This window comes from Hermetia illucens, chromosome 3, assembly GCF_905115235.1.
Source record: "Hermetia illucens chromosome 3, iHerIll2.2.curated.20191125, whole genome shotgun sequence".
Taxonomy (NCBI): Eukaryota; Metazoa; Arthropoda; class Insecta; order Diptera; family Stratiomyidae; genus Hermetia; species Hermetia illucens.
Window position 1 is genome coordinate 120,346,632 of NC_051851.1, and position 14,653 is coordinate 120,361,284.

A 14,653-nucleotide genomic window follows, 5' to 3' on the forward strand; every position below is an offset into this window, starting at 1 on the left:
AATTTCAATGTGCAATCATTCGCTCCTTATATATGTATTGTTCCACTATTTCAAGAGATGCACTCCTTGTAGATGAAACTGCATTCTGCTCAACTCTACTGTGGTGGCATATACATATATGTCATGAAAAATTGTTGGGAAGCTTAATTGAATGATATTTCGTTAAAAGAATGTTTATTTCAGGAACCAAAATTCATCACGTTGTTTAATGAACATAGAAGTTGTTCGAAGTAATAAACAGCATAAACTATACACAATATCCTGAATTAACAAGAAGTCTTACATTCTATGAAATGTCACGATTATCTAACCACTCCTGCAGTCTTTGGATAAGGCTCAAATTAAAAACCAAGTTCAAAAGGCCGTTCTTCTGGAATTGAATTGGACCAAGGGAAACAAGTGTTCGGATGGCTCAAGAGGTTAGAGCGTTGGGCTGGCGCTGGGTGGCAGAGGGATTTGTTATCGTGACTGGATGTCGGATACCAGTCAACTCAGCTGTGAATGAGTACCTGAGTAAAATCAGGGTAATAATCTCGGACGAGCGCAATGCTGACCACATTGCCTCCTACAGTGTACCGTTACGGTCTTCAATGAAGTGCTCTAACACACATCAAGGCCCTGATCCAATATTGTTTGTTGCGCCAACGGTTATTATTATAAAGGAAACAAAAACCACATAACGCCAGGAGTAAATTACGAAAACATATCCGCTCTCGTTTTTAAACTATTTTTTGCTTTTTTTATTTGATTTTCTTAATGGAGAACTTGAGAAAAATTGAGATGAATCGGAGTAAAACGGAGGAAGATACAACGTGGACTCGTGGTTCGAATGCCAAACAGCTGTAGCTGTTAGCTTGTTAATGCATTGGATTCCTTCAAGCAAACATACAGTGCTCTTCACAAGAATGTTTTGGATACCATCAAGTCTATCTATGAAGATCTAAACAACAATGCCCTCCTGGAGCGATGTGTCGCAGAACAATAATGAGAGTTTGAACAAACTTATTTGGAAAATCTCATCAAAGCACTTGAGTATAACATTTCATCGTTAAGACTGCAGTTTATGAGGCACTCTGTGTCTTCAATGAAGATTCTTTGCTTTGCTAACCTTTCTGTAAGGCAGGAATTAGTAGTGGACCAAGCGCCCATCAATGGGCGCGATAAGTCGAGCGAAGCCAGGAGCTGAAAATCAAACTAAAGAAGGCAAGATTCGTCGTAGAAAGGAGCAAACAAGTGCTTTAGAATTTACGGACCTAACATGAATGATTCAGTGTGGGCTAAGGCGATAAAACTCGCTTATTCCAAATTTTGTAGTGTTCAACACTTCAAAGTAATTTTCCCAAAATCGCATTTACAAAGTCGGTGCCCCTCATAACTCCAAAATGACTGCACTGATCCTTTTGAACTTTTCAATACTATTTCTGTTCAGTTTACGAAGTTTTTTTTTTAATTTGTTAATATTTTTTATTTTGGAATAATAAATTAGTAGATGTTTTTCCACAAAAATCGCGTTTTTCAATTCAAAGTTTTCTCAAAAGAGAAAAATTTAAGTTTCGGAAAACCCTCCCAGCGTTACTTGGCGAAAGCGATCATCCACTGAAAAAACTTTATTAGGGGCACCGCAACTCTACTTTTTTCCGAGACGTTTTCAAGTATGTAATTGCTACCATTACCTTATTTTTTAATATTTCTTCATGAACATTTCACACAATATTATTCAAATAGATAAGTTCTGGGAACGAGACCTGTTTCACTTTTTATGGTTCACATTTTGAGCCCTCACTCAACCGTGTTTCACGTAGTACCAAAAATTGAACCAGTTTCGAAAAGTATTAATTGAGCTTTTTGTTACTAAACATGGCCATATTTTGTGAAAAAAAACATGTAACCTAAACGCTACTTGCTATATGTAAGGTTCTCACCAAATTTCGTGACAATAAGTTCAGCCGTTTTCGAGTAAATCGGGAGTGACAGATCCCACATTCTACTCATCCACTATTTTGCGCACTTTATAGCAAACTGTCGTATTTTCTGAAACTTAGTCTTAGTCAAGACTCATCAAATCCCTGTAGCTCTCGAAGACATTTCGAAAATGGCAATATGCACACCTTTCAGGCTCTTCAAGTTCACTAGGATTACCTTTGGACTGTGCAATGCGCCACAAACCTTTGTTGTGAAACCTCTATTCGATGTCCTGGTCGCGTCTTCTTCTGTGCCCCACCATTTAGCATACCTCCAGTGCATTTTTGAGCGTCACCATAAGGCCGGTCTAGTACACAACGCAGAAAAATGCAAATTCTTCCAATCGCAGGTGAGATTCCTGGGTCATCTGATTACCCCTGAAGGCATCTCACCGGAACTAGCCAAAGAGCAAGCTATTTCGAGCTTTCCGCTTTCGAAAACAGTTAAGGATCTGAGAAGTCGTTTCTTGCCCATGGCCGTCCACCGTCAATCGATCCTTAACGGCTACTTGTCTGGACCGAAGACCAAAGACTCCCGCCTGATTGTATGGTTTCCAAAGACTGTCCAGCCGTTTGAGACCACCAAGCCACAGCTAGTGGATACCACATTTCTGGCATCCCTTCAGCAATATGCACCCTTAGCCATAGTCTATGCCTCAGACGTCACCGTAGGTGCTGCCCTTCACCAAAGCTGGCAACGGTTGAGCTTTTCTTTGCGAGTAGCTGAACCCCGCTCAACCGTACTTAAGCACTTACAATCGTGGATTATTAACCACGTACCTCGCAATTAAATACTTCCAGCATTTCCTTGAAAGCAGATCACTCACTGAAACTGAAGCCCGACAAAGCGTCCCCTCGTCAACATTCAACACCATTTTTTGTGGGTGATTTTCGATGGCCTGGAACCCTGGAAAACATTTTCAATGAGAAGAGACGGCTATCGTAACTCTACTATTAGTGCCGCTAGAAGAAATGTGCATCGTTTTACACAGGGGATGTCCGCTGCAGAGAGTTCTATCACCAATACGGTGGCAGATGAACTATTGGTCATGATAAATAAGGCAGCTGATTACGCCTGGAATTCCTACAGAGAAAACCCAATCACAGACGGAACAAAAACAGATGAGAGGGGCAAGGATACATAGAGTGAATCCCAAACAGAAAGTGGGAATGCCTATGCTAACACACAATTATATTTTTTAAATAGAAATGTATGCGATAAACCTATTAGTTGATCTACGAGGAAAGCACGGGTGCGCTAAAAATTTTTATTCACACCAGGCAACCTAAAAAACTATTGCATCACTCCCGGTCAGATCTAAATTGGTATTGGAATGACAGTATGACAGGAAGTGCACAGCAGACATAAAGTTACTAATGGCTCACCTGCAAGACGGATCCCAACACTATTTGTAGGATCATAACTTGTGATTAGTGAATCCACAGCTGTAAAAACTATAAGAAAAAGGAGGTGAAATAATACACGACCAAAAGTCAGTTAACGATACCAATCATAATCGATGACTGTCTCCTACGAAAGAATCTGAATATAATGCGTTGCTACGCTGAAGACCCAACTCGTAGATTTTCAGCAAGGAGGAAGATACGGCCGTCCATTTCATAAAAAGGTCCGGGAGCGCTATCTATTCGTCGATATTAGAACCAGGGTTTAGATCACATTTTAACATTCCATACGCTGTTAATGCGAAGGGGACGCCCTATTATACGTTCTCTTTAATCAGGCCCGCGAAAAAGTGGTCCGTGATGATGAGGTAAATGCGAGGGGCACGATCATCTTCAAGTCCACCCAACTACTAACACGAGATCTCGGACTTCACATTAATGAACGCAAGACGAAATACATGGCCGCAACGTCCGCGCCAAAAGGCAAAGAATGAACAACAATAAAGATAGGAGACTACAACTTTAAGATTGTTGAAATTTTTTTCGTATCTAGGGTCAAAGATCACAACCGATAACAGCTATGACGATGAAATTCGCGCATGATTGTTAACTGACAACAGCGAATATTTTAGCTTACAAAACCTGTTTCGCTCGAAACGTCTCACCATAGGGTCAAAGCTCTTACTGTACAAGACTATCATCTTGCCAATTCTTATTTATCCCTTGGAGACTTGAGTTCTTAGCAAGGAAAATTGCGAACTCTTGGCCGCGTTCGAGAGAAGAATTCTGAGGAAATTTTGGCCCCCTACATGAGCATGGACGATTCCGTAGCCTACATAACGACGAAATCTATGAGCGATACCACCACCGTTTGGTTATGAATAAAATCCGGCTCAATAGTTGGCGGTACAAGCATTGAAGATAATTCAGAAACATCAAATTAGGAAAACATAAGAAAAATACAGAAAAATCGTCAAGCGACACAGACAAAATTAGTGAAGGCTATGTGCATATCAGTGACCAGTGTAAAAGCCAAATCTTAAGTGAAATTTTTGGGTTTTTTTCACAAAGTTGTCCGCGCAAAATTTGCCGTATTCTTTAACAATGGAACAAAAATGCACCCGGATGCGTTTTTCTCAGCAACATTTCGAGCGTTTAGGGAAAAATAAAGAAGATTTTGTGCGTCGATTCACCACCATGGATATATCAAAATGATCCTGAATTGAAACAAGAAGCTAATGGTGAGGGGCGGCACCGAAGCGATTTCGTGAACAAAAATCAGCTAAAAAGGTGTTAGCGGTAAAACAATAATTCAACATGTATCGTAATGTATCAGTGTAACCTTTTGGATCAGCTGACATGAAAATTCATGAGAAAAGGTCTGGTTTGCAGAAGAAGAAAGTAATTTCGGATTAAGACAATGAACGTGCTCACACAGCTCACAAAACTATTTGCCCCTATTTGCCAGATTTCCCTCTGACTTCTGGTTGTTCTCATTCTTACGTGGATATCGATTTTCATTAAATGAAAAGATAATAGCTGCCGTAAACGGGTATTTTGCCTATTTTCTAAAAAATCACTATAGAGTTGGGATTCTTACATCAGCAAACCGGTGAAATAAGTGTCTAGAAGGGAGATTACACAGGAAAATCAACTAATTTTTACAACTTTTTTATATCCATTCCGCGAACTTTTTGATGTACCTGCTAAACATCTGCGGGAATAACAGACTTGACCAGGTAAGCAGAAACACATAAGTGAACTTTTGTAGGACATACTTAGCTCATTGTATATCCTACAAAAGTTCGCTATTCAACCATCGATATCTATCCATTCAAGTGATTTTCATTCCTAATTATCCTAGAATCCAAAAATCAGATTCAATGATTTATGCTCGTTTTTATAATACAAATTATTCGGGTCTACTAGTTACATTCATCGAGATATATTTCTCTGTATTAAGCTCTATTCATACTCTCCAGCAGCTAGAATTTGCAGCACCTAGCATATCAGATAGAAAAGAATTCCATATACAGCGAAGCCTCTTCTAACGAACACCTCTCTTTACCGGATCTTTCTTAATACCGGACATTATCTGTTACACGGGCCCAGAGATATGGCTTTTAACACAATAGTTCCTCTATTAACTTATGAAATTGACAAATGCGTTTTGGGATGGTTCGTTTGTGTAAGATCTAGTAAGATTTCTAAAATGGACCGTAAATTAGTAAAAAGCCCGAGAGATCGCGGAGCTTTTGGATTTTAAGGGGTAAAATGTTTGGCTCGAAAAGTTTCTAATGCGCAATAACATATACTATCGGTCAAACTGTGGAGAAGCCGGCAGTGTTCCTGAAGACACGGTGAGTAACTGGTCAGTGAAATTGAAAGATTTAATTAAGCACTACGACGAAAGACATATCTACAATTGCGACAAAACGATTTTTCCTTAGAGCTTTGCGAGATAAAACCACGATTTTGAAGGGTGAAACCTGTTCAGGGGAAAAAATTTGAATGGATCGATCCGGTTGTGTGTTAACATGATAGGGCAGTTTCAACATCCAATAATCATAGGAAAAGCGACGAAACCTGCCTGTTTTCGAGGGATTAATATACGAATTGATATACAGGGTGAGGCAGTTGATGTCATAGCGGAGCGCTAGTGGTCTCGTTCAAGAGGGGATACTGTAAAGTTTTGTCCCGACACGGTTCAGTCGCCATCATGCGTTGGAATAGTGAGGAGCGTGCCTTTGCCGTTGAGGTTTACTTTTCAAGCGGATGTTCGGTTATTGCAACACAGCGTGCATTTCGGAATCGCTTTAATTTAGCCCCGTTGGCTTCCGTCCCAGACGGCAAATCAATTGTTACATGGGTCACTCAATTCAGACAAACTGCAAATGCGACAAAAGGAAGAACTGGAGTCCCTCGGCCCGTTAGATCACCTGAGAACATTGAAGCAGTGAGAGCGTCAATAGTGCGATCGCCACGGCGTTCTGCGCGCAAACACGCATCTGCCCTTGGACTATCCGATCGTTCTGTGAGAAGAATTCTTCGTGATGATCTTCATTTTCATCCCTATAAGATGGCGATAGTGCAGGAACTTTCAGAACGTGACTTCAATTCTCGGATGAACGCGTGTGAGCTTCTTCTTGATGTCGTTCCCGAGGGTGCTATTGTTTTTTAGCGATGAAGCCCATTTTCATTTGTGTGGGTCGGTTAACAAACAAAACATGCGCTACTGGGCTGACACCAACCCTCGAGAATTGCATCAAAGCCTTTGCATTCACCCAAAGTCACAGTGTGGTGTGCAATTTCCTCAGCTGGAATTATTGGTCCCTGGTTTTTTGAGGAAAATGAGGTTACAGTGACAGTGAATTCGGACCGGTATGTAAACATACTACAGAATTTTTTTTTCCCACGGCTAGAAAATTTGGATTTGGGAGATACTTGGTTCCAACAAGACGGTGCAACAGCACACACTTCAAGAGCATCGATGGCTGTTTTGAGGGAACACTTTCCAGAGCGCCTTATCTCAATTAGAGACGATTTGGAATGGCCGGCACGCTCTCCCGATCTGTCCCCTTGTGATTTTTTTCTATGGTATTTTTTGAAATCCCATGTTTATGTGAACCGTCCAAGAACCCTACAAGATTTGAAGACCAACATCCAAGAAGAAATTGCCAACATAACACCTGCTATGCTAACAAGAGTCATGACAAACGCCACAAATCGGTTTACGAAATATATGGAGAATGGACGTCACCTAACAGATTTGATCTTCAAAACAATGTAAATAAAAACTTTAGACATGTACCTACATTATACAAAATAAATAAATATTTTCCGATGCATACAATAGTTTTTATTGAGTTTTGAAAAAAGGAAGTTATGTTGCCGCACCCTGTATTTCACATTGATATTGACAGATGTTTACAGAATGGCTATAGGAATCGTATAAAAAAATGTGAAAACAATGCATTTTCGCACTGGGATGTACAGTTAAAAAATGTCAAATTGATTGATTTCGACACAAGCATACCTCACAAGAGCGGTATTCAGGTTGTTTATAATTGAGTGTGGGTTATCGACAAAAACTAATCGATTCTAACCGAAGACTAGTTCTAGATGAAAATTAAGCTCATACTGCGCTACGAGAAACTTTGTAACAATCATAACAGGTGTATTTCGGTTTTTCTCATTTCCAGTTTTTAGCTTTAGTGTAATCAACATATCGGAATAATTTCTTTACGCATTGATTCAAAATTATCTAAAGAGTATAGTGAATAAAAGACTCTTAGACCAGAGGGAGGTTTATAAAAAAATTATAAAGACATATGATTTTTTTTTTCCAATATTAATCAAAAATTAACTTTTCTTTTATTCAATATGTTTCACTACTAGCTGTTAATGTACTCAAAAACTTTGAAAACAATTGTTCAAGCCGTCAAGGAGAAAATGTTGCATAAGGATTTCGACGTGTACTAACCCCCTTTAAATGAAAGATTAAATTAAGAATACTAATAAGATAGACAATTATGTGTATGAATAAAAACATTTACATCATTTTATACAAAAACCTGTTTTTACTACACATAAATATATACTTTAAGTACATTTTTAAATAGCGCTTCATGATGGCTTCTTTTATTATATTCCCTACTTTTGTGAGACGTGACCGGGACTGACTTGATGCCAGTTCGAGTGATAGAAACTCTGCAAACCGGACACCGCAAACCAGTCAAGGTGCTAAGTGGAAAACAGACGAATGCCCTGCGGGATGAGATGAGACTCCCATGTCCTCACATGGGAACAGCTGTATCTCCAAATGTGGCTTTTCTTAGACAAATTAAACACTAGGGGATCGAGTCTCTGGCAGTAGGATGTGGGGGGAAACCCCGTCACACGCGGACCGCGGCATATGCTTCTAACAATTCTCCATTACACATTAGACAAAGTTTATGTCGAAAAACATAAATATTGGCCAAATTAACCTGTAGCATGCCGAAGCCTCCTCCTATCTGTTGGCAACGAGACTGACAAAGCTGCAGGACTGCCCCTATATGTTTCTGGTGCAAGTGTCATTTGTTCGACTTAATAGAATCTGTGGCAATGGATCAGTAAAGGGGCTAGGATCTTCTAGGATGAAAGATCCATAAGACCGATAGCTTGTGTCCAGATTTCAACACGGCTAAAGGCAACCATGCTGAGACAGTTCTATTCCTAGGACTTAGTTACGGTCGTCGTACAATATCAGATTAATGGCGAGAGGAAAAACATCATAGTTGCCTCCGCTTATTTTCGCTATGATTCTTTCTATCCTCCATCCACGCAAGAACTAAAGGATCTGATAGCGTATGGAGAATCAAGTGGTCTTGAACTCTTAATAGGTCGCCATGCAAATGCTCAACATATTTGTTGGGGCAGTTGCAAATGCAATCCAAGAGGAGAGAAACTATTAAGTAAGAAAGTAATTGACCTAACAATCTGCACCTGAAAAGTGTTAGAGTTGATTAAACACTGGCGGGTGCTAGACGAGGCCTCACTGTCAGATCATCGATAACTAGAATTTAATCCGACTATTACGGGCGAACAGCCTGCAATACAAGAGCTTAATCCTAGGAAAACCGATTACACAAAGTTCAATGAACTTCTTGGCAATAAAATACAGCTCCCTAGGCGACTATGGACTCCTCCGCTGGAAGATGAATTGGAAACTCTGAACTGCACAGTTTAAGAGTGCTATGAAGAGGTTTGCCCTATTTCCCGATGTCAAAACGATAAAGCGGATCCTTGGTGATACCGGGAACTGCAAAAATTCAAGAAATCAACCAGGCGACATCTGAACCGTGCTTGCAAAAACAATAAGAACGAAGATTGGTTAAACTTCCGAAACTCATAGCGTGAATATAAGAGGGTCGTTAGGTGTTCGAAACGAGACTCCTTTGGAGCGTACTTTGAGGAACTGAAAGGCGGAAGAGAGATTACAAGGCTGTGCAGATTCCTTGAAACGGATGAATCGGCACAGTTGGACTTTCTTAGAAAACCCGATGGTACTTTCACGACCTCCAGACTGGAATCAGTACAGACCCTCCTGGAAGTACGGGTGAGAGAAGTGGTAGGGGGAGAGTTGACGGTTCTTGCAACCCCTTCAACACGCAAGTGCTGCAAGGGGAACTGGAACACTGCGAAAGCGATTGTTACCTAAGAAAAATGAGAGCTGCCATTTATCCAGCAATGCTAAAGAAAAAGTATGGGTCACTTAAAGTGATGCTAAGAAATAGTTTTCTAGCAAGTCTTGCTTTGGGCTATGTGTAAAGGTAAGGCAGTTTTCATATCGTAACCAACATGGTTACCAGCGGGGAAAATCCTGTGAGTCTGCTCTTCATTCTTTGGTTACAAAGATCCAGTTCTTAAAATGATTTCCGATTCTCGTGTCCCCATACTTCTATTTGGTAGAAGACATGAAGTTACCCTGAAGTGTAGAGAAAACTGGGCAGTCGGGATTTACGGAAGTCTTGCACACCGATGGCTCAAAAACAGAACAGGCTTCTGAAGCCGGAGTCTACCTCTCGAATAGAAACGAGAAGTAGACTTTTCCTTTGGGACAATAGGCAACGGTTTTTCAAGCCTAAGTTTATGCGATCCTAAGGGCGACAAACTGGGTGATTGACCAGCTGTTGGAGGGCAGGCGCGTCACAATCTTTACTCATAGGCATGCTGCATTGAGGGCGTTGAGTAGTTACCTCCAAAATCGTTCGGGATTCAACATTCCTGCTTAAACTCTATCTCTAGATTCAATGCGGTGGAACTACTCTGCGAATCTGGTCACTGTGGCGTAGAGGGAAATGAAAACTCAGATGCTTTAGCGAAAGAGAGGAAAATCTCCCCCATGCTGGGATCGAATCCAGCAATTGGAGTACCAGTAGCATTAGCATTAGCAACACCACCCAGAATCCCCTCTGACAATCAGGTGAGAGTTAACACTGAAGCCATCCACAACACAGCCTTCCACGACACATATAAGAGGGAAGTGGATGCCGCAATAACCGCAGTCAACAGGGGACCTGGAGATGAAGCATCAACAAATGATCTTCACAACCACCTGAAGAACGTTATCATTGATGCGGTCACAAACATACTTGGCCCCAGCCGCAAAAGGAGTGGGAACGGCTGGTTTGACGATGAATGTAAGCTAGCAACGAAACGGAAGAATGCCGCATACCGAGTAATGTTGCATTCTCAAAGAACGCGGGCACCCGCAGAGACTTATCGCGAACTCCGTCGAGCGGAGAAGCGACTTCAGGAAACCTGGGAGAACCAACAAGTCTGTGAACTAGAAAAGTACAGGGAGCAACGGCACCAGGCGCGGAGGTTTTACCAACAAGACAGCAGGATGAAGCCTTATACACCTCGATGCTCATCCTGCCGAGGGAACGAAGGAAATCTGATTTCCGACAGAATGGGCATATTGGAGCGATGGGTTGAGTACTTTGATGAATTACAGCCGAATTGGTTAAATATCGAGGCGACCAGTTACACCAAGTGGTTCATCAACTTGTGCTCAAGGTATGGGACAACGAATCGGTGCCTGACGATTGGCAACGAGGCATTATCTGTCTCATACATAAAAAAGGAGATATCACACAATGCAGCAATTATAGAGGTATCACGTTGCTGAGTATCATCTATAAGATATTCTCCGCTATCTTGCTAGGCCGGATAGCGCCATATGCCCAGAACATCATTGGCCTATACCAAAGAGGCTTCACTCCAGGCAAATCAGCGACAGATCAGATTTCCTCACTGCGGCAAGCGATGGAAAAACTGTTGGAATATGGACAACAGTTGCACCATCTATTCATCGGCTTTAAAGCAGCCAATGATAGCTGTACCCGGCCATGAGAGAATTTGGTATCCCGACGAAATTAATAAGACTGACTAGGCTGACCCTGATCAATGTGCGAGGTCAGATAAAAGCAGCAGGAACACTCTCAAGACCATTCGACATCAACAACGGTTTACGACAAGGGGATGCCCTATCATGCGTCCTCTTTAACCTGACCCTGGAGAAAGCGATCCGTGATGCTGAGGTAAATGCAAGGGTCAGCATAAGCCAACTACTGGCTTATGCTGACGGTATCGACATCATGGGAAGAACGACCCGAGACGTACAAACTGCCTTCATCCAGATCGAGCAGGCGGCGCGAGATCTTGGGCTGCACGCCAATGAAGGCAAGACAAAATATATGGTGGCAACGTCAGCACCGAAAACGAACCAGCCAACAACATCAAACCGCACTGGTCAAGCAGGAAGAATAAGGATAGGAGAATACAACTTTGAGACCGTTGATAATTTCTCCTATTTAGGGTCGAAAATCACAACCGATAACAGCTACGATGCGGAAATCCGCGCACAGTTGTTGTCAGCCAACAGAGCCTATTTCAGCTTACAAAAACTGTTCGGCTCGAAACGTCTCACCATAGGGTCAAAGCTCATACTGTACAAGACAATAATCCTGCCAGTCCTCATATATTCCTCGGAGACTTGGGTTCTTAGCAAGAAAAATTGCGAACTCTTGGCCGCGCTCGAGAAAAGAATCCTCTGAAGAATTTATGGCTCCCTACATGAGGATGAACGATTCCGTAGCCGACATAACGACGAAATCTATGAACGATACCATGACCGTTAAGTTGGCTCAATAGGTTACGGTGGGCGAGTCACTTAAACCGTATGGATGAGGACGATCCAGCACGGAAAGTCTATGGTAGGAAAAGAAGACGAGGCAGACCCTGCCTGAGATGGAGCGATGGCGCGATGGCGTAGGTCAGGACGTCAGGCAGCTTTTGGGGATATAGAATTGGTGGACCTCGGCGCAAAACCGGGATGTCTGGAGTTCCTTGTTAGGGCAGGTCTAGACCGGATGCGCATTGTTGCGCCGTTGATGATGATGATGATGAGTAGCATTAGCTAAGCCTGTCTTTAAAAACTGTTAACAAGCTTCCCACAATGACAGGTGGCAGAGTCTAAACGCTGCTAAACACGCCAAACTTTTCCTAATTCACTAATTCACTAGCTGGACATATGTTCAGAAGAGAACTTATTCAAGATGATACGTGTCCCTAATATAATGAGGAAGCGGAATCCACGGAGCATTTCCTATGTGGATGCCCTGCATATGGACGCATCAGGCATCAGTTCTTTGGTGCCGATGTTCTCCAGTTGCGACGGGTAGCATCACATCCACTAACGCAAATACTGCGATACGTTAATGAATCCGGGATATTGCGTTAGATGAAGATGTTGAGTATAATATATACATGGCATCCCATTTAACGTACGCCTCCGAGTAACGGACAAGATGACATGCACCGAGGGTGCTTGGTAAAGAGAGGTTTCACTGTATTTCCTATGAGAGTAGTCATAATATCCAGCATTTGCAAAGAATTTTTTTCCACGTGCTAAAATGCGAAATAAAAAACGATAGTTGCATTTGTCAATGAAAACCATACTAATTTTACATGCATTCATTTTTCATTAGCTTGCATTGGTGAAATCATTGAGGCAGGAACGAAATATTGGCACAATGTCTCACTGGGAAGCATGGAACCCGTATATGCCCAATAATTTTCTTCCATCATACAAATTCGCGTCGGGAGACGAGTCTTCTTGACTTCTACCGATGCCATGTCTGACACGCTCCGTGCTGGATATGTAACGCTAGCTACAGGTAGATATGAATACTCGCATGGTGAATGTATGGAATAATACTTTTGTGTCTGACACATTCAGTGCTGGACACATTAGCTGTTGAATAGAGTTTCGGCGGAGCTATCAAGGTCAAGGCAAGGGTATGTATACGGGAAGATTGTAGATAGTCCTTAGATGTGGGCCCTGCACCATATATATCACTAGGTTACGGAGACGCATGATCGTGTAAAGATAACCTCCATTATGAAATAGGAGATACGAACCAAATAGAAAACTGGAAGAAGCCTCAAAGAGATTTATGTCCTTTCACTTCACTCTTATCCCAATAGTAGAGTAGAAGATATTTATCATCTGTTAATTGTGATATTCATGGATTCACATTTCAATGTCAAGCGCTTACGGAAAAACTAGGCTCATACAAATAGCCATGCTTCATTCCGGCTCAAATGTGGCGAAGTGATCATTTTGAGGCAGAAGTCAATGCTGCCCTAAATCCTAAAATATGGAAATCATCCCAACAAATCCAGACATATTACGTAAAAGGTTAATTAGTGCAGCATATGATACTAATGAATTCGATATTAATAGATGATATCCAACTCGCAACTATCATAAAACTATGCCATTATCTGCAAGGGTGACAGAAACAGTGCCAATCAACGGCCACCGAAGTAGAGAAGTTCAGCAATCCGAAAATACTTGGGTGGACTTTAATCCTAAAGTAGAAAATATTTATCAACGTTGAGTTAAAATTGGAATCTGTCAAAACTCCAACTAGAGCGTTGCAAGTTCTTTAACCGCAATCCTGCTTCACTGTGGTGCCCTTTTTACAACCTGGGCTCCGAATTTCGATAACTGGATTGCAGCAATAAAGCAGCATTTAGTCTTGATGAGGCTAAATTTATAGACATCCAATTATTACTCAACAACTGCAGCCGGTGTTTACGTCTACATGGGCGAGTGTCACGGGCAAAGTCCACAACACTTTCACATTGGCCATTGGCACTTTCCTTAAGGGATGATTCGCAAAATTTTGCCACCCAACCCTTGACCCTTATCTAAAACTCCAAATAGTTACCTGCAGCAATTTTCCGGTGGACTAGTTGATTTTTGGACAAATGTCCTAGTGCTCCCAATAACCTTATTGTCGACATTCTCGCTGAGTCGGTCGTTCCGCTTCAAATCCAGGGACAACTTTAATTCCAATACAACGGGGAAGAAACGAATACAACTTAAAACGTTCTTAAGTAGGATTTGGTCACTTTTTAACTCTAAAATTATGTAAAACTGTACACAGTGGATTTGATGGGAGCAATTCGGCCGAAGACTGGAAACCGCTAAACGTCCGCCACCGATCCCCAACCCGCAATCGAATGTCTTCTGTAGATTATAGACGTGTGGTTGAAGCTGCGTGACTGTATAACAGTTCAGTTCAGTATTCTATATGATTCGTGTATTGAATAGGTTTTGATCTTTGAGGAGGTCTGTTGATGTTAGCCTATGCACTTTAATCCTACAGAAACGAACAACGTAGTGCGATTCAAATATGTTTTCATTTCAAGGATCCAATTGGAATTGCATA

The 14,653-nt window shown here is 41.6% G+C and overlaps 1 protein-coding gene across 2 annotated transcripts in view; it reads right to left on the reverse strand.

Annotated features, from left to right (window-relative positions):
- The window catches only part of LOC119650780 (trifunctional enzyme subunit alpha, mitochondrial), a 17,597-nt gene extending 3,141 nt beyond the window's left edge, over positions 1-14,456 (reverse strand). For both annotated transcript variants that reach the window (XM_038053889.1, XM_038053890.1), the window contains exon 1: positions 14,150-14,456. In XM_038053889.1, the coding sequence (XP_037909817.1) occupies positions 14,150-14,225 (76 nt within the window). In that variant the 5' untranslated portion in view covers positions 14,226-14,456. The remainder of the gene's footprint in view (positions 1-14,149) is intronic.
- Positions 14,457-14,653: the final 197 nt, after the last annotated feature.